This window comes from Gekko japonicus, unplaced genomic scaffold, assembly GCF_001447785.1.
Source record: "Gekko japonicus isolate JY-2015 unplaced genomic scaffold, Gekko_japonicus_V1.1 scaffold59, whole genome shotgun sequence".
In the NCBI taxonomy this organism is placed as follows: Eukaryota; Metazoa; Chordata; class Lepidosauria; order Squamata; family Gekkonidae; genus Gekko; species Gekko japonicus.
Window position 1 is genome coordinate 121,258 of NW_015169174.1, and position 27,828 is coordinate 149,085.

General features: G+C 47.6%; 1 protein-coding gene across 1 annotated transcript; it reads left to right on the forward strand.

Moving 5' to 3' along the window:
- Positions 1–4,664: 4,664 nt before the first annotated feature.
- HPS1 (Hermansky-Pudlak syndrome 1) lies at positions 4,665–27,732 on the forward strand. Its single transcript, XM_015415925.1, has 19 exons — positions 4,665–4,785; positions 8,825–8,941; positions 10,206–10,343; positions 11,295–11,437; positions 12,934–13,042; positions 13,373–13,533; positions 13,750–13,852; positions 14,074–14,166; positions 14,458–14,527; positions 15,528–15,595; positions 16,710–16,877; positions 16,951–17,130; positions 17,395–17,462; positions 23,497–23,622; positions 24,549–24,614; positions 25,826–25,970; positions 26,169–26,282; positions 26,688–26,770; positions 27,301–27,732. Exons 2-19 carry the CDS (start codon positions 8,825–8,827, stop codon positions 27,461–27,463), a joined length of 2,115 nt encoding a protein of 704 aa, XP_015271411.1. The 5' UTR covers positions 4,665–4,785; the 3' UTR covers positions 27,464–27,732.
- Positions 27,733–27,828: the final 96 nt, after the last annotated feature.

A 27,828-nucleotide genomic window follows, 5' to 3' on the forward strand; every position in this document is an offset into this window, starting at 1 on the left:
GCCGTCTGGTCCTGGAGCCTTTCCCAACTTTGCTTCCTGAATTGCCATATCTATTTCTTCCTTCTTTATTGGACCATTCAACATCTTTTTAAATTCTTCCGAAACTTTTTCCAAATTTATTTTTTACCTATTGTTTTTCTTGCAAAAAGATTTGCATAGTATTTTTAAAAAACTCTTTTGGGTGCTGTTATGTATTGAGCCTGAAGCAGTACCTAGAACTGGTTGAGCTTGTTCCTCCAGAGCAATAGCTGACCAGGATCCTGGAGTTGACCAGTTGAAAAGTAGTGTAATGTAAACAGCCTATCCTTGGGAGTGGGGTGTGTTTGGGTGTGGTGTTTGCATGCTTTAAAACCAGGCAGCAGTCTTGGAGTTTTGTCTTTTTAGTATGCCTGGGAAGAAGAAGAAGAGGAGGAGGAGGAAGAGGAGGAGAGATTTACACCCAGCCCTTCACTACCTGAAGGAGTCTCAGAGTGGCTTACAGCCTCCTTTCCCTTCCCCTCCCTACAACAGACACCCTGTGATGTAGGTGGAGCTGAGAGAGCTCTGACACGAACTGCTCTTTTCAAGAACAACTCTGACAGAAGTCATCCAGCAGCTGCAAGTGGAGGAGTGGGGAATCAAACCCGGTTCTCCCAGATTACAGTCCACACCTTTAACCACTACACCAAACTGGCTCTCCATGAAGATGGGAGAGTACAGGGAAGATCATGCCAGGAAAGCCGGTCCAGAAGGTATGAGGGTTGTAGGCCATATAAGGGCTTTAAAGATAAGTACCAACGTTTTGAATTGGCACTGGGAAATAATGGGGAGCCAGTGCAGCTACCGTGGGATACATGCTTATGTCAACCCCACAATATTAGGATCCATATAATATCCGTCCCCTGAACCAGCAAGTACTTTCATTGTATGTTCTCCTGCTTACCAAAGACTTCTACTCTGACTAAATCTCTTCCCACACTCTGGGCATTCAAAAGGCTTCTCCCCTGTGTGGGTTCTAAGATGTTCTTGAAGACTGGTATTCTGACTGTATCTTTCCCCACACTCTGAGCACTCAAAAGGCTTCTCTCCTGTGTGGGTTCTCAGATGTTCTTGAAGACTGGTATTCCAACTGAATCTCTTCCCACATTTTGAGCATTCAAAAGGCTTCTCTCCTGTGTGGGTTCCTTGAGGCTGTTGAAGAGTGCTACTGTCATGGGATCTCTTCCCACACTCTGAGTATTCAAGAGGCTTCCCTCCTGTGTGGGTCCTTTGATGTTGTTTAAGAAGGAAACTATGACTGAATTTATTTCCACACTCTGAGCATTCAAGAGGTTTCTCCCCTGAGTGGATTCTTTGGTGCACAAAAAGCTGTGATCTGTATCTGAAGTACTTTCCACACCAAGAGCCTTTACATGCCTTTATTATACTGTGCTTTGAGAAATGTATATTGCGCCTCACCCAGTATAAGTCAGCTTCATGTACCATGGCAAGGTGGCAGAGCTCTTTCCCCATCAGCATATACACAACACAACAATGGAGCAGTGCTTCACTTACTGCCTGAGGTTTGTCTGAGAGGTAGGAGGGAGAAACACTAGTGAGTCTATGAATCGTCCAGGCTACAAATCAGAACCCATTTTCCCCGCTACAGCCAATCGAATGTAGTAACAGTTGTAAGACCCGGTATCAAATCCCTTCTCAGCCATGAAGCACACTAGGTGACTTTTACTAATTTTATTTATTTTATCATTCAATTTATATCCCGCTCGAACCCCGAAGGGTCTCTGAGTGGCTTACACACAATCATTTGGTTCCTAACTAAGGCCACAATTATACGGGGGTGACTTCCTATCAGCACCCCGTATAATAACTCACTCAGCTAATCCTACCTCACAGTGCTGTTACAAGGGGCAAAGAGGAGGTAGGAAGAGAGAGAGAGAGAGAGAGAGAGAGAGAGAGAGAGGGAGACTGTTAGAATCCACACAAGGAGGTCTTATCTGCACCTGAAGTTCCAGCCACACCCCAAATATTTCTGTGGCTTCTTCCTGCTGTACACTGAAGTGGACAATCAAATACAGTTTCAAAGTACATTAAGCCTCCTGCATCAGAGAGGCTTGGTTTGGACTCTGACCATTTCTATGGCTCCCCACCTGTGTGACTTCTTTTAATGTGAAGTAAGGGCTCTTTTCCAAATGAAGCTCTTTCCACACTCCAAGGAATTCTACCTTTTCTCTCCTAAGGGAATTTGCATCCACAAAATGACATTTATTCTATGGGTCACACTTCCACTCTGTCACAGTGAAATACACGGCCACCTCCTCAAAAGACAATGGAGACTGAAAAGAAAAAGCAGAGATCAGAGGGACTACACACTCGGTGGGGGTATTTCGTGAGGGTGCAGGATGTAGAGCTTGGTATGTGTAAAAGCGGTGCTGTTCAGAGCCTCTCTTTCTCAGAAAGCGGGAGGAAAACTGTCCCTGAGAAAGAAGTGAGGGCCCCGGCTATCCCCTGTTCATCCCCCCTACCTGGATCAGAGGTCGAGCAGCCGTTTCCACTTCTCTGAAAAGAAAACTACTTGATAACGTCTCATCGCTGCCTGCAAGGGAGACAAAATTGGAAGGAGGGATTTTAGCCATAAATTCCTATTTTGTTTGTTTGTTTGTCTCAATCCTGCTTACACATCCCCACTCCCTGGTTTCTAAAACATTGTCTTCTTTACACTTAAGGAAATTTGTAATAACTTTTAGTAAACTGTGGGAGTGGTGGAAGAGAAGTGCCAGGTCTCCATGAGCCTCAGGAGGTTATAAATGCTGCCAACACATTTCAGACTTCTGTGAGACTTGGAATGTGCCCTGGAGCTCTAATGGTTGCAGCATACCTGCTGGATCAGACCAAAAGCCCAGGCATGACCTTCTCACACCTGCTGGGCTTTCTTATCCATCCTGGAGTCTAGAACAATAGAAGGAAAAGAGGTGACCGGAAATCACATGGCATGATACGTTGTCATCACATCCAGGCCTAAACCCGTGTGATTTTATCGCATCAGCTGATGCTCTGGGAACTCTAGAGTACTACGAATGTGTTTCCAGAGAGTCTGTTGATGCTCTGAGTTCAGCAGAAGAAGAGGCACTGGGTCCCTTTAATAGTCCTTCTGCGTCTGCCCCCCGCATCCCCCAGGCCGGGGGGGATTTCCCCCACTGAGCAGAGGCCCCGATGGATCTCCCAGCGTCCCTGTCCGGAGTTCAGGCGTGCTGTCGGCAGACGCCCGGTCCCTCCTCTCCCGTTAATTCCCAGGGCCCTGCACGGGGCAGGGATCAGCCTGAGGGCCCTTTAAATGTGGGAGGAGGGGAGCGAGTGGGTTGGGCTTGGGGCGGGGCTTCAGACCGCGCTCGTGGCCGCTGGCTTCTCCTCTGTCTGCAGGGGCTCTCTCGGCATTATAAGAACATAAGAGACGCCAATGTATGGATCAGGCCAAAGGACCATCCAGTCCAACACACTGTGTCACACAGTGGCCAGAAATACCAGTGCCATCAGGATGTCCACCAGTGGGGCCAGGACATTAGAAGCCCTCCCACTGTTGACCCCCCCCCAAGCACCAAGAAGACAGAGCATCACTTGCCCCAGAGCCCCTAGCTATACCTTGTGGCTAATAGCCACTGATGGACCTCTGCTCCATATGCTTATCTAATTCCCTTTTGAAGCCGTCCATGCTTGTAGCCACCACCACTTCCTGTGGCAGTGAATTCCAAGCGTTAATCACTCTTTGGGTGAAGAAGTACTTCTTTTCATCCGGTCTAACCGACAGCTCAGCAATTTCATTGAATGCCCACGAGTTCTTGTGTTGTGAGAAAAGGAGTCCAAGGCCACCTCCCCGGGGCTCAGGGAGGCGAGGGAACGTTTCGCCCCCCCCCCCCCCGCCCGTTGCAGGCCATAACTTTTTAAGGAGCCCCTAACGAGAGCTGGGAGAGCCGGAATGAATATTGCCTTTGGGCAATCATGGATTCTCTGTTGGGAATTATGTCCCTATGAGCAATCATGGATTCTCTATTTGCAATTCTGTACTCCATTATCCCCTATGGGCAAGCGTCCTCTCCATTATTCCTTATGGGCAGTAATGGATTCTCTATTGGCATTATGGATTCTCTATTGGCAATTATGTACTGCACTATCCCCTCTGGGCAAGCCTACTCTCCATTATTCTCTATGGGCACTCATGTATTCCCTATGGGCAATCGCTGTCCCTAGTTTTAGTACGTCCCCCTTGCACTAGAAAAAACACGACCTGTTGAATTTGCTGGGGCCAGGAGAAGTAGGCGCCCTTAAGAAAGCCCGCGTAAATCTTCTCCCTTTTACCCTGAATGGCGCTGTTTCCCCACCCCACCCACTCCCTCCTTCCCTCCCGCGCAGCCCAGTCCTGTTAAGATCAAAGGTAAAGAGAGACCCTTCGCGGAAGGAGCCGCCGGGCAAGCCCGGAGGAGTTTGCCACCCAGGGCCAGCAGAGGAGCGGGACCTTCAGGAAGAGAGGTTAGGCAAGAGTCTTCCAATGCCGAAGGGGCGGGCAGTCTTGGCTCCTCCCGGGTCCCGGCTGAGTCACATGCTTTCCCGGGGCTGAGTCACGCGCGTGGGCGGGAGCTCCCCTTGCTGAGCTCGCTCTACCGGGGCTGGCCCGCCGCCGGATCGCCCATCTCTCAGCCCTCGGAGTTCCCGCCGGCTGGGTGGAAGGAAGGCCCAGGGCCGGGGTTGGCAAACTCAGCTTGGACTCGTTCGTAATCGCGCCCCGCCTCGTGTAGAGGCGTGCTTCGGGAAGGGGTAGGTAGGAGTGCCTGGCGCGGGCTGGTCCAGACTAGCCGGGAAGTCCACGGAGAAGAGGACCGCCGGAGGTCCCGGTGACTGGCACCGGTGGGGAGCTTCATCATACGCCCTCCCCCCCCACCCCCCCGAAAGACAGTCGCTTGGGGGAAAAGTTAAGATTCTTTTGCAGTTGGTTACCGCTGTAGTCGGGTAAACCCCGCACTCCCCAAGACGAATCTAGAGGACCCTATTACTGGGAAACGTCACGACGACCCTATTTTCTTATATTATGTGCCATAATAGGATCGTTCCTTCAAGGATGATAATACTGCCCCTCCGAGTCCGGTTTGTTTTGTTTGCTGGCTAATACATCTAGAAGGCATAATCTGCCGCTCCACTTGTCACAAGACAGACAGCTGATACTACTGTGAGCGTGCCCACCTTCTCTCTTAGATTATTGTGGGGTAAAGTTGCAAAGATCTGAGGAAAAGGCAGTTCATGGCTGGTCTCTCAGTTCACCCAAAATGCCACAAGTGACCGGTAAACCATCTTGAAGGTGAGGAAAGAGGGGGTATGAATAGGGGTTTATAAAATCACACATGGGGTATAGAGAATGGACAGAGAAAACTCTTCTCCCTCTTTCATAATCCCTAAAACTCCCAAGTGGCAGTAGGTTCAGGAGAGTTGAAAGAAAATACTTCTTCATGCACCACCTAAATTAGTTTGTGGAGTTAACTGCCACCAGATTTAGTCCTGGTCACTAACTTAACTGTGTGCCATATTGGTGATATGTGATCAGATCCCACCAATGTGTAGTTCAGTCTTTAAAAAGCAAATGTGGAGAAGAGGTGGATAAAAGAATTCTTTGCCTCCCACACTGCTGCTTCCCCTCCCTCCTTGGCTGTTTTTACCTATTTTAAAGAAGCCCTGAGAGCAGGGGTCATTTGGGGGGGGACGCGGGGGGACGCCATCCCCCCGGGTGAGGTGCGGGAGGGCGGGGCCTGGAGCTCCCTGCTGGTGCCCGCTGTGGGGAGGACACACTTCCGGTGATGTCAGGGGGTGTGGCATATGCTAATGAGTTATGCTAATGAGTTCCCCTAGCTCTTTTTCTACGAAATGACCCCTGCCTGAGAGTCTTCACATGAGCATTCCGTGGTCCATGTCTAGTTTCTAGAACTGGCCATACATACATGTACAGAGAAGGTGGCGGATCTTGTCCAAACTCACATTGGTGACTCAGTTTCTTTGCTCTCTTCAATATATTTTTAAGTGTCCTGGGGGGGGGCGCTAAGGCTGCATCCAGATGACAGCAGGTCATGTGTGAGAAAAGGTACCCAAAGAAAGGGAAAGCTATAATAATAACAACAGTAATAAAAGTTACCCTGGAGGTGGGTTACTGTATTTCACAAGAAGTGGTAGCAACAGTTGCTGGTGAGGCTGTTCCACCAATTGGATCCTGCTAGTTCTTGCTCTACCATTCGATTAAGAGCACAATCCCCATGTGGGCTCAGCATGCCTAAGACTGAAAATCCTATCAAGAAGTATCCTTAGGAACTCCGGTAACTTCATGTTTCATTCCCTATTTCTCATTAACAGTACAATAGCAACATTCCTGAACTAGGCATGCATTCAGTTATTTCTAAACAGGCCTGGCCCCTTGTGTCTTGCTTTCTTTGCAGATCCCCCCCCCCCCCTTTCATTTAGTGCTTGGCTTTGGTTGCTTTTAGTTTTGAATACATTTGAATGGTTTGAGACAGGGATAGGCAGAAAATAGATTAGAGTCTATTAGTGGACCACTGCCTAATTTCTGGGAGACCATCTGTTGCACGGTTGGACAACCTGAGACCGGGGCACTCCTCGGTCTGAGCACCTGAGATGAGCCCTTGAGCCACTGCCAGCACCATGGGGCCCATGGCATGTGAGATGGCCACAGACATGGCTTATGCCTATCATTGCTTCTTGTGCTCGTGCACCCGCCCTGGCTCAGCTTGCTTCTGGAGTGTCTGGCCAACTACAGCTCTCCCTCCCCCCACACACACACTTTTTGTTTGCCAGCGCACTGTCATTTTCACTGGTAGATTTTTTCCCACCACTTACTTGGGTTGAAAAGGTTGTTTCTGTCTGATCTATTGGCTACTGGGAAGCTTACCAAGAATGTTGAACTAGTCACAGATGTGTTGAACTCATTTGTTACGAGGGCCAGATCTGACATTTATTTATTTATTTATTACATTTTTATCCTGCCCTCCCTGCCGTGGCAGGCTCAGGGTGACTCCACAATATTAAAACAAAATTCAGTTAAAATTACTATATATATAAAACCATAACTATTCCAAATATAACTACAGTACAGGATGGCAGCATTCTCTCGACAATTTTATGGTCGCCTACCCCCAACCCAGGCTGTTGGTCGTCAGGCTGGCAATGATGTTAATGTTAGGGCCAGAGCCATGATGTTAAAGGCAGCACCCTAATTGAAAGCCTGGTGGAAGAACTCCGTTTTACAGTCCCTGCGGAACTGCAGAAGGTCCCGCAGGGCCCTGATGTCCTCTGGGAGCTCATTCTACCAGTGAGGGGCCACCACAGAAAAGGCCCTGGCCCTCATTGCGGCCAGCCTGGCTTTCAGGCCTGGGAGAACAAGGCGATTTTGGGATCCCAATCTCAGTGCTCTCTGGGGAACATATGGGGAAAGGTGGTCCCTTAGGTAGATAGGTCCCTGACCATATAGGGCTTTAACGGTCAAAACCAGCACCTTGAACCAAATCCGGTATGCTATAGGCAGCCAGTGCAGTGCTTTTAGGGCAGGCTGGATGTGTTCCCACACAGGAAGACACAACAACAGCCTCACTTTGTCGGTTCCCATACTCTGGCCTCCAAGCAGCATCCTATTCCCTCTGTCACACCAGCTGATCATGGGCTAGATAAGAACCCTGGACGGGCCAGTTCTGGCTCCCATACCTTATGTTTGACACCCCTGACACTAGTGGATCTTGACCTGGAACTAGCATGTCATATCTGCAAGCAGGACCGCATACTTAGGGTTACGTTATATAGATTAAAAATAGACCATTGAAATTGGGCACTCTTGTACATGAGCAGCCTAATAATGAAGAAGAGGAGAAGCTAACTCAAGTGAAGGCCAAACTGGACATTGTAGACATTTATTATTTATTTATTTACAGCATCCGTACCCTACCTTTCTGCCCTCATCAGAAACAGCTAACAGATTAAAAACATACATAGTAAAAGCAAATCTTACAAACCTTTAAAATAAAACAAAAACACATAATTCAACCAATTAAATCCAAGCTAAAATATCGTAATACATCAGTTTCTTGATATTTTGTGTTCGGAGGCTGCCAGTATGAACAATGGAATAGTGAGGGAAGAGTTTTCTAACATTTCTTGCTATTTGTCAGCTGAAAATCATCCTCTCCACAGCTGCTCTCCCACCTAAGGTTATAGGGCCCTGGTATCTGTTTTTCCTCTGCAGGGACGAAAAGCTGTTTGGACGTATTGCGGGAGTGGTAAGGGTAAAGCAAGAATCCTGCCCACTGCAGCCTCTAAGGCAATGTTTCAGTAAACTTAAGGAAGATGAAAAATTCACCTATTTGCTGTGTAATGTCTAGCTTGGCCCTCAGCTTTTACAAAGGAGCTTGCAAGCCCACATTCTCCTGGCTATGCTCCCCCCCCCAAAGTAAACTTCCGGATGTGTTTATTGGGCCTCAGTATGATAGATAGAGCCTCAATATGATCCTGGAGCTCTGTGCTGCTTTGTCTTTAACTTTGTTGTACCTGCTCTTTGGCTTCTACATGTTGCTACCCCTTCCCACCCACACACCTGTTCTGAGCCTGAAGGTGTGGGCTTCTGTATTAAGGTAGTCCCCACCCCAGGAGTAATGGCTCTAAGCCTGCTGCCTTGATCCCTTGACCTCCAGTGAAGTTTGAAGGTTAACCATCAAAAATCGAAGGAAGGGCTGCCTCTTATTGGGGTCCTAAGCCTATATGTTATTCTGGGCTGCATTAATGATATAGTAATATGCACATGTCTGCACAGATGAAGTGCATCCTGGTTGCCAGTGAGGGTGCTGAAGTTCTGTTCTATTGGGCTGACCCGGATTTCCTGGCAAGCTTGCACGAGCGCTTTGGGGCTCATGATCAAAGTGGTGATGAGGTGAGATTTGAAATTCCCAACATATTATGTGGTAGTGCCGGGGTGTGTGTGTGTGAACTGTGGCTTAGTGGTGAGCAGAGGTCATTTTGGGGGGGAACGCAGGGGATCGCAGTTCCCCCAGGTGAGGTGCAGGGGGCGGGGCAAATGACGAAGCCCCATCCCCTGCTTCCGGCCGCCCCACTTCCAGCCCTCATTCAGCCAGGAGGAGGCAGGAGAAGAGGGAGGGTAAGTTGCTTCCTCCCCGCCTCTCCCCACCCTTGCCTGCCTGGGGCCAGGGAGGGCCTTGGCGGGGCTTCCTCGCACTCCCGCCGGCCTTGCAGGTCCACCGCCGGGCCCCTGATGTCAGGGGGTGTGGCATATGCTAATGAGTTATGCTAATGAGTTCCCCTAGCTCTTTTTCTACGAAATGACCCCTGGTGGTGAGGCATCTGTTTGGCCTGCAGAAGGTCCCAGGTTCAGCACGTCCAGTGAAAAGAACCAGGTAGAAGATGATATTAGAAATGGAGACCGTGGAGAGACACAACCAGTCTCCAGTAGGCAGCACTGACCTTGATGGACCAAGTGTCTGATTCAGTACAAGTTCAGCTTCACACACATGTGTGCGTGTGTGTGTTCGTGGGCAAGGGGAGCTGCGGTTTTCAGAAAGGCGATTTAATTCATTCCACTCTGTGCTGTTTCCCTGACTGGAAATGCCCCCCAACCCCCAGCTTTAATCCCCAGTAGGGAAAAGGAGCAAGCAGAATGGGCCATGGCCCGTTGGGAGGGGAGGGGGCGAGAATGTGAATGAGAGAGTGAGTGTCTGTATGAATGGGAGGGTACAAATACCAGAGAGCTGCGGTGGTTCAAGTGGTTAAGACGCTGAACTGCAGGCTGTGGAAGGTCAGTAGTTCAGCAGTTCGAGATCCGAGTTCCCGCATGACGGAGTGAGCCCCCGTCTCTAGTTCCAGCTCCTGCCAACCTAGCAGTTCGAAAGCAAGAAATTGCAAGTAGATAAATAGGTACCACTTCGGTGGGAAGGTAACAGTGTTCCGTGCGCCTTGGTGTTTAGTCATGCCGGCCACATGACCACGGAAACATCTTCGGACAGCGCTGGCTCTTCAGCTTTGAAACGGAGATGAGCACCAAAACCCTAGAGTCGGACTTGACTGGCTTTCGAGAAAGGGAACCTTTACCTTTTTTACAAATACCAGAGCTTGCTGGGATACTGGCTGCTGCTTCCTCACAGGAGTTATCTTTCCCTCTCTCCCCTTTTCCTTCCACACAGCCTCCTGCTTTAGAGGACAGCATCAACACACTCTTTGCCCCCGTGATCATCTCCTGCTTGACGCTACTCGAGAGACTGGGGGACACTTATAGTTGCTTCTCTGCAGAAAATGGCAAACATCTCTATGTGTTGCGTATGGTAATTCTCCCCACACCTCTCCATAAGGCAGATGAGGGGGTCCTAATTTAGTGTTGCACTTTGTGCCTCATGCATTAGTGAGAGAGTGAGCGTAGAAGCCAGTGGAGCTTCAGCGGGCAGAACACAGTAGCTGGGTGTGCAAGACTCCAGTCTTTGCCTAGCTTTGAGCCTGTACTGTCTCAAGAGGGTTGCTGAGGCATTATAAGGCATGTTTTTCTCCTGTGGAAATTATTTATTGTTCATAATTGTAATATAATATGGTACCCTCCTTTGTCCCTTCATTCCAATACTGAGGTGTCTGCTTAGACTCTTGTAATTGGATTCCAGAAACTGTCACTACGCATGACCTGCCCCATATTAGCTAGAGGTACAGCAGGGCCTCCAGAAAAGGCCAGCAGATGCTACTGATGTCAAGAGTCCCAGTTGTGTATGATCATTAGCAAGGGAATGATGAGCCTTGGTTGGTTGTCAGGGGTGGCTGTTTCTGAGGCTTAGCTTAGCTAGTTTTCTGTGAAGGCTCGGCTGATGGGAGTCCCCAAGCTGGTAGACATGCCGTCTGGGACCAAGATGGCAGCTGCTGGTGTAGAGGATGTAGAACTGAAGACCTTACAGATGACAAGCGCAGTCTCCTGGCTGTTGAGTCTGATTGCTGCACCTCCTCCAATGAAGTGTTTACAACTGGCCTGCGCAACTTGCAGTGCAACTCAGCAACCATGTATTGCAGCCTGGTTGGTACCTGATAATTTTTGCAATCCCAAAATGGCAGCAGGGTCCCCCCCCCCCCCATGCAGTTTATTGCATTTGACTTGGTGGGACCCCAATTACATAAGCTTGGCTCAAAATGCATCTGAAGTTTTAGAATATTGTAGGAAAGGATATTACCCTAAAAAAAAATCAATATTTAATTTTATACTGTTTTGTTATTTGTCTTGATTTATGTGACCTCTTCAGTTTGGTGAGTGCCTGTACATTGCGGTGAATGGCGATGGGTCTGAGAGCGAAGATGACTTGCGCCGAAAGCTGTATGTGCTCCGGAGGTTAACCGAGGCTCACTTTGGCCTGGTCACACTGGACAGCCACCTCATCCGCAGGGAGTGAGTCAACAGGCCATCCCAAGATTTTATTGTGTGGAACTCCTCTACCACCACCACCCCCACTCCACTGCTTCCTACATGCTGCAGCTCCCTGGGATATCGTCTTGGAATATTGAGTCCCACTTAGTCTGCAGCCTGTGTGAAGAAGCTTGAGGTGGCACTGTCTGCCTTACCCATAGTCTGGGGGGAAACACAGCAAGTGAGGGCTAAATTTAGCTTGTGGACACAGCTGTGTTCAGTACTTGTGTCCTGCTGCTTAGGTGGCTCAAGGAAAGTGACATTCACCTGTGATGTTTGTCAGGGGAAGGGGGAGCATGGTACAGATCAAAACTGTGAAATGGGGGAATTAATTTCCCCTCACGATGCACACAAAATATTTCCCCTATCTTCACGCCCTCCCCTCATGCTGCTGTTTGTTCCAAGGCTGCTTTTAGCATTTTTAAAAAAATGTGGAAGATCATGTATCTCCTGCATTGTCCCCCCCCCCCCAGGGGGGCTGGGGAAGGAGATAGAACACCTGCTTTGCACACTGAAGGTCCCTGGTTCAGCCTCTGATGTTTCTGATTAAAGCAGCTCAGGAGGTCTTCAGAAAGGCTTTTTCTCTGCTTGAGATCCTGGAGTATTGCTGCCACTCAGAGTAAATGTGATCTGGCCATGGTGATTCATGCTGTGATTACATCCAAGTTGGATTAGCATATGTGGTTTACATGGGACTGCCTTTGAAAATGTTCTGGAAGCTTCAGCTGATCCAAAATGCATCAGCCAGGCTATTGCCTGGGGTGGGATATAGGGAACGTATCACCCCAGTACTGAAAGATCTGCACTGGGTGCCCATGTGTTTCCAGGATGGTTTGGGGTCAGGGTACCTGAAGGACTGTCTCCCATAATTTCCAGCCCACCCAGTTAAGACCTGCTCACAGTATGGCTTTCTTCAGAGGTGAGGCAAGTGGCAACCAGAGACAGGGCTTTTTCGGTAATGGCACCATGCTCACAGAATGCCCTTTTCCTTGAGGCTTGCCTGGCACCTACACTGCTCCCCAGGCCAAAATGTTTCTGCTCATCCAGGCTTTTAGTTTAGGGGCTGGTCTTCCAGCAACATTTTAGTGTGGTTTTTAGTTCAAAAACTGTTATTTGCTCAGTGGCTGGTTTTATGGACAGTGATTTAAAGTTGTGACTGGATTTTTTATGCTGAATTTTAATAACTTTCAGTGTTTTGTTTTGTTATGTTTTATTTTGTATGCTTCTTTGGGTGTGTTCCCTGGAGAGGTGGCATATAATTTTTCTAAATAAGTAAAATAAATAAATAATACTGAGCTAGGTGGACCAGTAGTCTGACTCTGTATAAGACATATGTTCATTAGCCACCTTGCAACCTGCTTCATGGAGAAAAGACCCCCAAAATAGCATTTAAAAGCAAATTCAGTAAGAAGGTGAGAATCAACCCTACACTGAGCCCTCGACAGGGCCTTGCTAATTTCGTTGCTGTTGTTTTGTAGGCTGCGACCGGTGGATTCTGAGCAGCGTGCTCATGTCTGGAGACTCTTTCAAAGCCTGCTGGAGACCTATAGCCAGCTGTACCATGAGGACCAGAGCTTTCTTGTGGAGGTACAGTGGAGAGAAGGACAGGCCGAGTGGGGCGGGGCCTGTGTGTGAGTGCCACATCGTCACATTTCATAAGCCAGGACACAGGTAGCAAGCCTGGTTAGGTATATCTCAAACTTCAGAACAGGTGGAGGTAAAAGATTTAGGGCCATATAAATCGATCTTTATTGGACAGCATAAATATGTGCAGAGAGATGAAGCAGCGGAAGCATTTTCTCCCTGTACCTCAGCAGGGTTTACCTGGGAGACATGTCTTGGGTCCCGAGGCCTGAGAAAGAAGGTAGGGCTGAAGATTTGTGTTCCTTGACCTCATCTTCCTCTTCCCTCTCCCAGGCTGTGGAGCGACTGATCCATCCACAGCTATGTGAACAATGCATAGAATTCTTGGAGCGCCAAGTTGTGCAGCACATCAACGGCAGCCCAGAACGTGCTGGACATGAAGTGGTGCATGCCTTCCTGCTGGTTCATACCAAGCTGCTGGCCTTTTACTCCAGGTAAAGCCCTGTGTCTTTAGCCCAGCTGTTTCCAGGATATCATTTCCCCCCTTGCTAAGGCAGTGCTCGCCAATGCAGTGCAGCCTCTTCACCCTACTTGCTGCACTGAGCGCACTGCTGGTCCCACCCTCCTCCCTCTGGGCCCAGGATACCCCTGCCTTCTAATATGTGCTTTCCCCTAATGGACTGTGCTTTTCTTATCTTCCTCTGCTGCAGCCGGAATGCCAGCTCACTGCGGCCTGCTGACTTGCTCACCCTCCTCTTGATAGTGCAGGATCTGTATCCCAGCAACACTTCTGAAGAGCAAAATGGTGTCCAGGTATCTGCCCAGAGAGGGAAGGGGCAAACTCATGATGAATTCTGTAGCCATGGAGAATTTCTTGGGACCTTCTCTGTCTTAAGCTGGTTTACGAAACATGGAGGATTCTGTGACCCCTGCAAGAGCTGGAACTTGTGGCTGAGTGGTGCTGGGAGGGAGCCTATCTTTGAAGTCTGTATGGATGCATTTATGATTGAGCCTCTCTTCTGTTTTCTTTTCAGCTTTCAGTGGATAAGCCAAGTCCTCAACGGCTTCACAGCAGCGAGAGTATCCCAGTGAAGAGCTCTTGTCCCGGTGAAGCGTCTCAAGAGCAGGTGGGGCCTTAGTGTTGCTCTCAAAGAGCCTAGCTGGTGTCAGGGTACGGCTTCTGGATTTGGATTATAGGCTGAGCAGGGCTTCAGAGGGCAGATAAGAGGAGAAGGTAGGATGTTGCTGTGGGACACAGGGCAAAGCAGTGGTGGACCCATCCTTCAACAGGGCTGGTAAATCCCACCATTGCTTTGCTAGATTCTTTTACTGAGTCCATTTTGGCAGCTGGGGAGCAGGGCCAGGTTTGGCCGTTGCTCAGTTGGCTGTGTTCTGCACCCCTTTGCACCCTCCCTCAGGTAGCAGATGACGCCTCCGTGCCCGAGGAGTTCTACACCCCCAAGGCTTCCCCCAGCCAGCAGAGTACCGGTGAGTGGGGGGATCAGTGTGGAGGAGGTTGAGTGGGGCGGGGGGAGGATGGTCTGCTTGGGAAGGATGGAGGAAGGAGAGGAGAGGGCATGAGAGAGGGGTCTTCTGGGGGTCAGGAGGGGCTGCCGGAATGGGCCCCAGGGTGGAGAGAAGGGTTGGAAGAGCAGTCGATGCTAGTGAGGAGGTAGCTACATGGTTGTGATCCCTCGTTTTTGGAAAGTAGTGCTCAGAGTCACTTTCCTGGCACTGAGTATTGCCTAAGTAGGGTGAAAGAAGAGATCCCTAAAACAAACTTCTTTGGACCTGGGACCTGCTCTTAGCCCCAGGCTGCAGCATGGGTCCCACTTTCAAACTTTTACTGACCCTGCCCATCCTTCCCTCTGTTTCTCTTCTCACTTTGCCTTCTTTGTTCTCCCCACCCACCCACCCACCTGTTCTCTCCTCCCCTGAGGATGACCCAGGTAGCCCAATCGCATCAAATCTTGGAAGCTAAACAGGGTCTAGCCCTGGTTAGTGTTTGGATCGGAGATCACCAAGGAAGTCCAGGGTTGCTACGCAGAGGCAGGCAATGGCAAGCCACCTCTGAGCATCTCTTGTCCTGAAAACCCTACAGGGTCACCATAAGATGGCTGCAACTTGATGGCACTTCCCATCCATGCATTCTCTTTTCTTTGATTGGCTCATTCTCTTTTTCCCCCCTCTTCAAAGATAATTTGCCCCTCCCCCCGACAAAAATAGTGGTGGAGTTGACTCTGGTGGCGGGACCCACCATAAGTTAGGATGCAACCAAGTTGTGTCCTCTAACTCAGCAATCAAAGACCAGGTCCTTAACATACCTGGTAGAAAGTCGACATCAAGTGTATGGTCTCTCACCAGTGAGCTGGGAGGTGTCTGGATCATGTTGTAGATGGTCCCTGTCTCTTGAATCTGCTGGTAACTACTGTCACTGTCACCTTCTCTTTTCATTCCTGGTGCTGGGGGCATCCGTCTCTTTCTGAAGGGAGTGCTGCCTGGTCTGAAGGTGTGGATTTGCAGGGCGAGGGAGAGGTGAATTCTGCTGACATTCAGGTAAGTGCTTGGGATGGGTTCCTGATTCTAGTGCTTCTGCTGTGTTCTTTCTTCTCTCCATTGCCACTTCATGCCTTCCACTTGTGCATTCTAAGGTCTGGCTATTTGTGCCACAGTTGCCAGATCAAACTGAGCTTAGTCAGCATCATTTACTGTATCCAGAAGTGCTGCCTTACAATACACAAAATCATATTAACAACCATCAGTTGTTCAGGATAACTTGTCAACTCTGCAGTTCGGCATCCCGTTATGGTTAACACGACAACAACCCCAGCAACTCTCTCCATATATTGTGCTGCTTTATGTGTTACAAATTTGTTCGTAGCAGAGCTACGTGTCTCTTCACAATCCTAGTAGGTTTTTGTAAGTTTCACCCTTCCAAGCTTGCAGTAGGTCTGTCTGTGGTCATGCTGCAGTCCCCAAATGGGGAAACAAATGAAAGGCACTTCCTCAAATGATCAACAATTGTGCAAAATGCTTCATAAGGTGATGTGATGGAGAAACTTCTGCAACACAGTAAAACTTCCTCTTTTCCATGATAAATACACATAGTGATACACTCACATGGACTCTATTTTTTCTCTTACTTTCTTTGTGCACTGCAGTTTCTAGAGTCTCCAGCACCTGTTCATACCCTTTCCAGAGCCATAAATCTGTCACTAACGCATCACCTGTAGTCTTCATATCTATTAACATGGCACAGGAAACCTGGTGAAGTGATTTGTGCAGACATTATTCCCTGGATTAGCCACAGGGGTAGACCTTAGTTTACTAACCTTGGTTACTGAATGTGGGAGAAGATGGGGTGGGGAGGATGGTCCCTTTAGAATTTAAATTACTGGGGCTTGGGGGTGGGACCTGGCCTTTAAGGATTTGCTTTCTGTGAGCATAATCCCTTCTCCACTTTTTGTGTCTGATGGTTTCATTAAGTTGACTCTTAAAAGTGCCGGCAGGTGGCGCTATTTGCTTTCATGAATGATCTGGCTTAAAGGAGCAGCTGCCTTGTATGGGAATCTGGAGCAGAAAAAGATGTTGGAAACACTGACCCTGGTATTCTCTCTGTGGTTAACCAGATCCTTGTTCCATGGTAATAGCTTACTCTCTCTCTCCCCAGATAGCCGAGGATTCACTGCAGACTCTGATGCCCTCAACACCTGAGGCTACCAACCCACGGAGAATTTTTCTGGATGCGAACTTGAAGGAGGGGTATTGTCCCATGATGCCCCACACCATGCACTGTCTACCCCTCTGGCCAGGGATCTCACTGGTGCTCCTCACTAAGGTGAGCTGGCTCCATTGGGCCCAATTTGATGTTAACCCAGCCTGGATCTCACTGTGTTCTCTCTGCCCCTTAGGGCCCCAGTTCCCATGTGGCACATTCCCTTTATCAGCTGCTGGATGGATTCCTGGTGGTGGAGAAGAAACTAAGAGAGGGGCAGGAGATTGGGCAGCCCCTCCGTTCTTATCCACTCTTGCTGGAGCTTCGGCATCGAACGGACAAATTTGTCAAGAAGCTGGGTGGGCAAGAGCCACAGGTGAGAAATGACCTTGTTTGTCTACATAGTGGACAAGGGTCGCGGGTGAAGCACCCTTCCCAGGGCTGCACAGATGTTGCTGTGACGGGTATGACTGGGATGGTGGTGGGGCTGGCCAGGCAGGGGCTGTGGATGAGCATCAGCTTTCAAGGGAATGCAGGGCAACAGCCTCCCTGAGGGGAACGAGGCATGCAAAGCTTGGCGGGGGAACGGGACCAAAGACCCGCTGACCTTAGGAGCTCTCCCTGTCTGTGTCTCTCTCAGTTGCAGAATGCCTGGCTGGAATTTAAGAACAGGATTTTTTCTCGAAGTGAGGTTTTGAATCCCTCCGAGTGAGTATTGAAGGGACAAGCTGAAATGCTGGCTTGACTCAGAACTGACATTGGGGAATGCTCTAGGCTGGAGCGGCGGCAGGGGGGTGGGAAAGAGAAGACATAGAATACTTTGAGGTGCAAGAATGGCCTTTTGGACAGTGAAAGATGCATATTGGGAGGAAGAAGTTGTAGCAGAGAGTCTCTTGTCAACCGTGATGCTGAAGAACAAAAACACTGAATGAGAACCGGTTGAAAGCTCTTCTGTGTATGTAGATGCACACAAACCCTCTGCTGCACATAGAAAACAGTACGTTGCAGAGAAGGCTTGGTTAGAGCTCTTCTCCCAGTCATGCTAATGGTAACTTCTGGAAATGGAAGTTTGGTTTGGGCGAGTAGAAACTAGGCTGGAAACATGGATTGGGGTGTGTTTTTGTAAACAAGAGGGTTTGTGGGGCAGATATTATGATGCAGATGGAAGGAAGAAAGGTAGATGTGGCTGAAACTTGACTGGTCAGGTAGACATCTCCTGTATTTATCTGAAAGGAAGACAGCCCTGAATATACGATGATTCCCCCTAAAAAAGGTTGGTCTACGCCTTTTTGTTTCTGTACATAACTGTATGTGAACTTAAGAGGACCTTTTCTTTTTCGTTTCCTTTTTAAAGCTTTTTTTTAAACATCATTTATTTAAGTTTTTTCCATAACAAAATTTTACACAAAAATATATTCATTTACATCATATTTGGAGTATTCTTTACACATTGTTTTCCAACCATCTGTCTACTTTCTGCCATCTTTTTAAAACACATTTTCGTCCTTTCCCAACAATATAATGCTTACTTTATCAATTTCTTTTATTTCCTTTTTCTTTTTCTTGATGGCACATGTGGGGAAAAACCCTAATCTTCCTTTCAGGTAAACAGGGGTATTTGAAAGAAACCACCAACTGAGTGGATTTAACAGCCATCATAGCTTGATAATCTTTAACGCAAAGTAACCCTGCATCATATAAAGAGAATGCACTGCTTGCATCTGTGAACAAATCAAGCATTATTGGAGTGGCAGGACTGTTTCCACATGCTGTATTGAATTTTTTTATCATTGAGCTTGGAGAAAAATGGTTCCATAAGTTAGATTCAGGTGGGTAGCAGTGTGGTTCTGAAGCAGCAGAACAAAGGTTGAGTCCAGTGGCACCTTTAGGACCAACAAAGTTTTATTCAGGGTATACACTTTCGTATGCATGCACACGGAAGAGATATCTGATGAAGTGTGTGCATGCATGTGAAAGCTTATACCTAGAATAAAACTTTGTTGGCCTTAAAGATGCCACTGGACTCAAACTTGGTTCCATAAGTTGGTAGTGGATGCCAGTGCTCAGTGGCTGGCAGCTGTGATAAAGCCTCACCTTCTTCAACTTCCTCCATCCTGAGGCCTATTTTGTAGCTTAACAAAATGTATTTTGCTGTAAATAAATAAGTGCAGTAATGGATGAGTAGTTAACAGAATAAACACATAAACTGCACTTTAAAAAATAACAAAGCAGAGAGCTTGCCTGAAGCATGGGGGAAGGGGAAGAACGGACAACTAATCCTTGTTTAAATTACTGGTAAATACACCTATTATTGTCTTGCCTTTGCAATACAAATGGACGACTTTCTCCACAGGGCCCTAAAAACACACAACCTCTGCTGTAATGTTTCATCTGTTGTCAGCCTAAACCTGAGCAGTAGTGACGCTGCTGCCTTTCCTGGCCCCATTCAGATGTTACTCCTTGAAAGATGCCTGTTCTAATGCTCATGGGCTCCTTCACATGTCCCTCGAATTCTTGTGCCCAAGAGTGCGGGTGAAGGCTTTCTGCTCCAGGAAAACTTGAATCAGACTCCAATTTGCTGTGATGTCCAAACACGGGCAAACTGCAAGTTTATCACCTCCCCACAAACTAGGATTCTAAATGGGATTAAACCAAGGTTTAGAATCCTGGGGGGGGAGGTTTGGGAGGAGAATTCCATTGTGCCCAAGTGCCAGCGCTCAGATGTCATAGCAAATTGTAGTTTGATTTATGGCTTCCTAAACCAGGAAGCTTTCTGTTGCTCTCAGCCATTTGCATTTCTGTTTCTTTCCACAAATTAGGGACACAGGCTTGTGTCCATCCTCAACAGAAGTTTGTCATGACATTTGAATGGGACAAAGGATTAGGCCTGAGCTGTTACACTGACCAGCTGTTAGTTGTTGTTGTTTTTTAAATATAGTAGTACTTATATGCAAAGTCATAAATTAATGGAATATGAACCTCTTTAATTAGCATTGTAGGAGTAAATTAGATTTTGCATTGTGGTAATTAGACGTGCTTAATCAGAAATACTTTCTAAATGGCATGAAGGAGCTGCTCTCAGTCATTGCACCTCCTCTCTCTATCTTGATTTCTCCTTCTTATAGGCATGGGAAGTGTAATCTTAAACAGAGCTATAGCCTTCTATGTCCATTGAAGCCAATAGGCTTAGAAGGGGGTAACTCTGCTTTAAAACTGTACCATGAGTTTATCTCTACTATAACCTTACATAGGTTTGCCTCCAGTTTAATTGCTATAGCTTTTCTCTGAAGAAATGCAGTTTGGTGAAGCTGCTGAGATTCTCTGTTTATTTATTTATTTATTTATTTTATTCAATTTATACCCCGCCCTCCCCACAACGCGAGCTCAGCCAACACTTTTGTCCGCTTGTGAGAAGAAATGGCTGCCGAAGCTGTTTAAGTCTGTGAGATGGTTAAAAAGAGCTCAGGCTTTAAGTAAACGTCTGAAACAACAATAATAATCACGTGTAATTACGGCGTTAAAAGACACCCAAGGAATACTACATCATGACACAAAAACAATTTCCCAGATTTTTCTGAGTTTTTACAAAAAACTATACAGCTCATCAATAGAGAATCCTAATATCATTGACACGTTTTTCCAATCGAACTCTCTCTCTACCACATTACATGAATCACACCAGGCCACAATGGAAGCACCTATCACGCCTCAAGAAGTCAGGCAAGCTATTAAAGATCTTAAAACTGCCAAAGCTCCAGGCCCAGACGGCTACACAAGAATTCTACAAACAATTCGTTTCAGTTCTGGCTACACCCCTAGCTAACACTTGCAACCATATACTATACACTGGTATTCTTCCCCCCTCATGGAACAAAGCCTCAATTATAGTAATTCCCAAACAAGGCAAAGACCTCGCCCTATTTCTCTGTTGAATACAGATTTTAAAATTTTCACCACTATCTTAGCTTCCAGATTAAAATCATTTATAACAAACTATGGCCTCGGCCACACGGGCAGGAAAATGCGGGGTGGAGGCGTGGCTGTTTGCCCCAGAGCAAACTAACGCGCGACTGCGTGATCAGGCGTCAGGTTGAGGTCCCGTCGAGCTCCCGTGGTTAGGGGGGAGGTGACGATCACAGAGGTAGCAAAGAAGCGGAGCGGCACGGCAAACGGGGTTGTGTTATGTTTTTAAAACTGAAATGTGTGCATGCTCCGTTGGGTGCTTGTGCACATCCGTGGAGAGTTGGGGGGAAAAAACCCTTTTTGCGAGGGGACATGGGCGGGCGCCGGAACTACCACCGGAAACGCGATCAGACGCCCGCCCTTGCCCCGCGGTTTCTGGAAACTAGTACCTCCGAGGTACTAGTTTTTTACCCCGCATCTTCGGCGGGAACCCTCGGGTGCGCCACGGGAGCTCTACGCTTCCCAGATGTGGCAGTGAGATCACGCCCAGAAAATCCACCTATCTTCCATCTCTCTAGCATGCCTAATGCTCCATGTGACCGGGGCCTATATCGACCAAGATCAAGTTGGTTTCATGCCAAACCATGACATCACGAAAAACACTCACAAGGCGCTCACAATTCTCAACCATTGTGTCTCCAACAAGATCCCAACGGCCTTTCTATCCCTCGATCTGGAGAAAGCTTTTAATTCAGTAGAAGTCAGTTACTTACAACGCTTCCTCCAGAAAATGGGCTTTGGAGACAAATGTCTAAATGCTATCAAGCTATATACAAAAAACCATCAGCACATCTAAAAATTAACAGACACAAATCTGATGCTTTTAACCTGAAAAGAGGCACCAGACAAGGGTGCCTGTTATCTCCCCTCCTCTTTGCTTTGAGTATAGAAGATATCTGGACTGAAGCTCAATATCACTAAGTATCACCACTTAATAGAGAAAGCAATACAGAAAGATCTAGAATCATGGCACAAAATGAACCTGTCATGGTCAGACAGATTAAACATAATCAAATCTTTTATACTACCCAGGTTTCTCTTTATTTTTAGAACGGTACCTATTAAAATAACTTCAACTCAGATCCATAAATGGCAGATGATGCTTTTAATTTTTTTCTGGGCTTACAAGCACCACAGAATTAAGGGCAACACCCTATATAGGAAATCAGACAAAGGGGGTATCAACTTCCCGAACCTACAAACATATTATAATGCCATCAATCTGGCTCACATAATCAAAATACTACATGCTGACCCCAACTCAGACACCGTACAGTTAGCAAACTCCTTACGACACCTTACAACATACATGAGTGTATTTGGCAGGGAAAACCAAGTAGGCCAAAGACAATTAAAACTAACAAGGTACTTTCAACACCATTAGACACCTGGGAACATCTAAGACCAAAACTTTTACCTAAAATTTCTAGATACCAAACATTTTTAAACCAAATCTGGTTTCTTCCAGGCCTCAGAAACCCCAGCTTTAATAAATGGAAAGAAGCGGGAGTCACCACTTTACACGATCTTACATACATGACTATTCTCTTATCTAAAACAAATCTAGAAGCTAAAATAAAACACAACATACCTTGGCTCCAATATTTTCAAATCTCTAATCTATACAATCATCTTAAACTTGACCAAATATTGAAGCAACCACTGACACCACTGGAAACAATTATCAGATCAGCAAAATCAACAGTGAAAGCCTGAAAGGCCTAATCTCAAAATTATATACGACACTGATCTCACTAGACTACAAAACGCATCTTACCTATCAATCTCTCTGGCACAAAGATTGAAACATTCAATTATCGGATGAATCTTGGCACAGTATATGGTCTAAAACCGCCTTTCAAAACCAAAATCACATCAATGAGACTACAATCTTTTAAAATTTTAGCTCACTGGTACCTCACTCCCAACAAACTGGCCCATATGACACGAGCCTATGATCCCAAATGCTGGGGAAATTGTGGTAACAGAGGCACGTATCTGCACTGTTGGGTATCTTGCCCCAAAATCTTACCATTTTGGGAAACAGTATTAAACCAAATCAAATCTATCCACAATATAGACATAACACCTACTCCAGAGAATTTATTTTTGAACAGTTGGGTAGTTCATAGCTCTGCTCCTTCAGTGGTGGAGGGGGTCTCCATACTGCTCTTTGCAGCCAAGACGGTCATTGCCTCCCACTGGAAAACAACAATGACACCCACAATTAAACATTGGCACAAAAAGTTGTGGGATTTATATATTATGGCAAAACTCTTGGATAACCTTGCATGCTTTGATAAAATTCCTGCTCCTTCTTCTTTTTTCACTGTTTGGTTTCCTATATTAGAATACCTAAATCAATATGAAGACACTCCCAAAGAAATTGATGTATTACAATTGTGGTAAAAAACTCTCCACAGTCACAAGTATAAATACTCAGTTGAAGTTAAAGATTGAACAACTCCATGTTATTGTAAAGTTATGTTAAATTCGTGGTTTTATTATCTTTATCTCCTAAGAAGGTTCATACGTATGTCTAGCAAAATATTCTGCACAAATTGACATTACCTGTATTTTATTTGTTCAAAGATCACAAATATGTTTGTACACCTAAACTTGACAATCACACAATATGTTCAATTATCCACAGTATGTTTATTGCTCATATTCTTAATAAAAAAATGTTGTATAATTAAAAAAAGAGCTCAGGCTCAGGTGAGGCATGCCTCTGATAATGAGGGATACCAGAGCCAAGTCCATCTCTGTATTGGTGCAGGATCCTGCAGGCATTTTGCAGCATCAGGCGGCAGCTCTGTGCAGTGTACCGGCTTCTCTTTCTTGGATCCTCGGGGGCCCAAGGCCTGCCTCGAAGCATGCTGGACCGAGCGCAGCAGTTCACACAGTGAGTGAGATGGAACATGGTGGCGGGATCACAGGGAAGAGAGCAATAGGTCTTAGTGGCTCTGTTTGGAGGGATGTGGTCATGGACACAAGACTATCTCCAGCACCGTTCTCCTCTGGTTTGAAATAACTGCAGTCTGCACCCATCCAGGGCTGCCCAGCATAACCTGTTATATTTGTTTTATTTATATCCCACCCTCCCCGCATAGCAGGTTCAGGGCAGGTTCCATCATACCAAGTAACAATCACATAAATATGCAAATAACAGTTAAAACCAATTAAAGTATATCAAAATTAAAATACAAATTGTAATTTCTGATACTCCAGGGCCTCAACAGATGATGTCTGCCACAAGTTGGGGTTCTAGATGGTTACTCAGATCTGGGTCACTGGAGCGGAGGCCCAGTACTGTGTGGACGCCCACCGCCTCTGCTAAAAACTTGGCAGAAGAGCTCTGTCTTGCAAGCCCTGCAGAACTGTAAAAGTTCCTGCAGGGCCCTGATCTCATATGAGAGCTCATTCCACTAGGTAGGGGCCAGGGCCGAGAAAGCCCTGGCCCTAGTTGAGGCAAGACAGATGTCCCTGGGGCCAGGGACCACCAGAAGATGCTGGTTTGCAGATCGTAGTCCAGTCATGCTGCATACCCTGTGGTTGCCTTGATCCTCTGTTATAATAACCGTCCTTTCCCTACCTCTAGCCCCTGAGTTCGCTCCGGAGTACCTGGCTCTCCTCTGCTGTGATAACCCACTTTCACTTCCCCCATGGGAAGGACTGACAGGCATTGGAAGGCATGCCCCCTTGCTGTCTTCTGTTGAAGGAGGAGTTGGACATCCCAATTATAAAACTTTCACTGTGTGAGCAGGAAGGTGTGTGCGTACTAAGCTGTTGTTCTGTTAACATATTGCTTGTTTATTCCTCTGTTGGCAGGGACAAGCTCCGGGACTGGAGGGACTTCCTGCTGGTCAAGAGCAAGCGTAACGTCACAGTGGTGTCATATCCTTTAATGCTTACCATTCTCCCACATTGGTTATAATACCAAACACCTGCATGGAAACGGAAACTCTCTGGGGAAAACTTCCAGGCTTTGGAGGACTGAGGTGCTGCAGTGTTTGGGTGCAGGCACTAAAGAGCTCTGAGGGAGAAGTTCTTCCCCTTGGCCTTCTTTGCTTCAAGGGCAAAGCCACCTTTAGAAGAAGCCTACCTTTGGCCACGACCATGGAAGGTTGTAGTACTTCGTTCCACTCTTCTACCTCAGTGGATTACACTGGATTTTAGCAGGTGGCTGGGCAGTTTTGCCAGGAGCAAGGCCAAGGGGGCTCTTTCTCCGGCATGTTGGAAGAGTCTCCCATCCATTGCCATAGCCACCAGTGGGGCATTTGGGGCGATGCCTCCCCATGGTTGAGCCCTGCCCCACCCTCGATGTGCTGCACACCTTACCAGCAAGAGCCAAGGGGTGCACGTGGCAAGAGCCAAGAATGGGCCACCCTGGTGCTTCACTGCACCTCTGCCAGCAGTGAGTTCCTCCCCTGCAGTGAGGTGCCGGGTTCAACAAGAGAAAGAGGCAGCGGTGGCAGTAGCAGGCCTGGAGCTGAGCTGCGGTGGTTAGCCTCCGATACACACTTTCTCTCTCTTCCCTCTTCACCCCCCCTTCTGTCTCCAAGGCACACTTCCCCTCGGCCACAGCAGGAAGAGCCATGGAAAAGAAAATGAGAGTGGGGGTGGAGGCTTGGAGGAAAGGGGGGGGGTTGAGATCTGACAGCCCCAGACATGAGATCCCTGTTTCCTTGTTTTTCGGCCTCTTCCCACTCACCCCCCACCCATCCCCCCACAGCACTTTGGCTTTCGGGATTCTCCTTTCCCTTCACTTGCCTTCTCTCCACTCTGTTGCATCATTTAATTAGTGCCCCCCAGCACCCCCTCCCAAAATATTCCTGGCTACAGAGCTGCTTCCAGCATAGCGAGAGGTGCCTGTACGCTTTGTACTGTGTTCTCTTGTCCCCTCGTCCCAAAGGAAATATTAGGCTCTCAGGAGGACAAGGACATCGCTCACCCAGCTCAGTGCTCGAGGGAGGGCTTTTGATTCCAAAGGCTACTTGAAAGTTAGGAGGGAAGGAATAGGGCTATCCTTAGGACTATCCAAATACAAAAGCCACAAGGGAAACCACCCTTGCTACCAACCAGCTCCTTAACCTGCTGCGATCCACATACCTGGAGGATTTCCCAGGTCTTGTGCACTTTATCTACGTGGACCGGACGGTGGGACAGATGGTGGCACCATCACTTGGTGTGGATGAGGAGTCTGCTTCTGAACTAGGCAAAGGGCCTTTGCCTGCATTTATTAAGGAGAAGGTAATGTTCCTGAGCCCGTGCAGAGCGCCTGTTCCTTTTCATTTACTTGGTGGAAAGCAAAGGCAGCATTTTGATAATAGGAGGGAATCAGAAGGCTTGCTACAGGTGTGCCTTTGTCCAAGGTTCAGAATTTGGGGGTGGACAGGCTCTGATGGGGGATTTAATGTTGTTTTCTCCACCCCACCCCGCCCCCCCCAGGTGTGGTCACTGGTGGCACTGGCTCGAAGCTACTTGCAGAAGGGATACACCATGATGACGCTGCGGGATGGAGATTTCTATTGCACCTACTTCCTTTGGTTCGAGAATGAGCTGGTATGTGGGAGGGTCCCAGAGCTGAGGGGGGAATGGGCTGATCTGGCGGTTAAGCCGGTGGTGTCCAGGGTGTGGATTCTGACTGCAGGCATCTTGAATCCAGCTGCCCACTGCACTCTAAAGGTCACCAGGCTGCCCTGGCTGTGTCACCGTCTCTCAGCCTAACTTACTGCACAGAGTTGGTTTGAAGCTAAAGCATTGATTTCTGCTTCTTGGAAGAACCACAGAACACAAATGTAGCATATACATAGTGCAAAGTGATATGAGCATTTCGACTGCAGGGTGTAAATGCTCAAGCCTGTAAGCAGCCTGAGGATACACGTGTATGCACACAAATTCCAGTCTTTGTATTGGCCCCCACCAGCCTCTTCCAGCCAGCTCCTTACTGCTGCCGTTTCCCTTCAGGGCTGCAAACTGGAGGTAACAGAAGTTCCAGTGCTTTCTGATGATTCAGCCCCCATTGGGACACTGGCAGGTGACTACTACAGGTGAGTACGGGTTCCAGCTCCATTCGGTGCAGGGTCTTGGACCGGGGACATCTATGAGGCTGGAGGAGAAGGGGGAGGCTCGTAGCTCAGCCATTACCACACCCCACCCAGACAACAGTACCAGGATAGTTCTACAAGGTGCTGCTTCTAGTCTCATTTAATTAAGGTTCCTTTGATTATGTTTGCCTGTGGCCGGAGAAACTGTGTTAGTCTGTGGCTTGTCGTCATCTGAATTGTGTGTGTGTATGGGGAGAGGAACACAGGTAGCTTTTAATGCACCTAAACCTAAATACACGCAGCTCAGCAGTTTTTGCAGTGTTGTCTAAAGACTGGAGATGCATCCCTTTTGGCTGGACCTGTGAGGCTCTGTAGAACCCTCCTTAGCCCAGCCCTAACTTGGGGGGGGGGGGATTCTTGTACAAATCTTGCAAAGAATAGCAACGACTGAGGCAGTATTTATATATCCAATTTACATATATGTTATAAAGCTTTGCAAAAAGCATTTTCTGACCACCATTGCTCCCATGCAGGAAGCTTCTCCGTTACTACAGCAAGAGTCACACGGGCGAAGTGGTGAAGTGCTATGAGCTGCTGACCATCCACCTGGGTATCATGCCCACAGAGCTGGTGATCCAGCAGGGCTGTGACTTAGCGCGGCAACTCTGGGAGCCAACCCGCATCCCCCTTCTATAGGGACCTTGGTTGCTACGTCACTGTGCTCTGGGCCTCACGTCTGTGCTGTCCTCGGGACACTGCATTTGCCTGCTCTGCATTGCCATTCAACAGCGCTAGCAGACCAAACTGTTCTCCATTCCTGCCATACAGAATTGGATATCCTTGCGGATATCCAATGTGGAGCAATGATGCAACATAAGGAAATCTGTGATAAAATAGTGAATCAAAGGCCAGTGTTTTTCCAGTATCTTAAAATAATATGTTTTCTCCATGGAAAAATTAGAACGACATCAGCTGAATTGAGATGGTTTTTGAAAAAGTGTTGCATAAGGAACATAAAGAATCTATTATCTAATTGCTGTGAAAATGTGTTATGAGAGAAT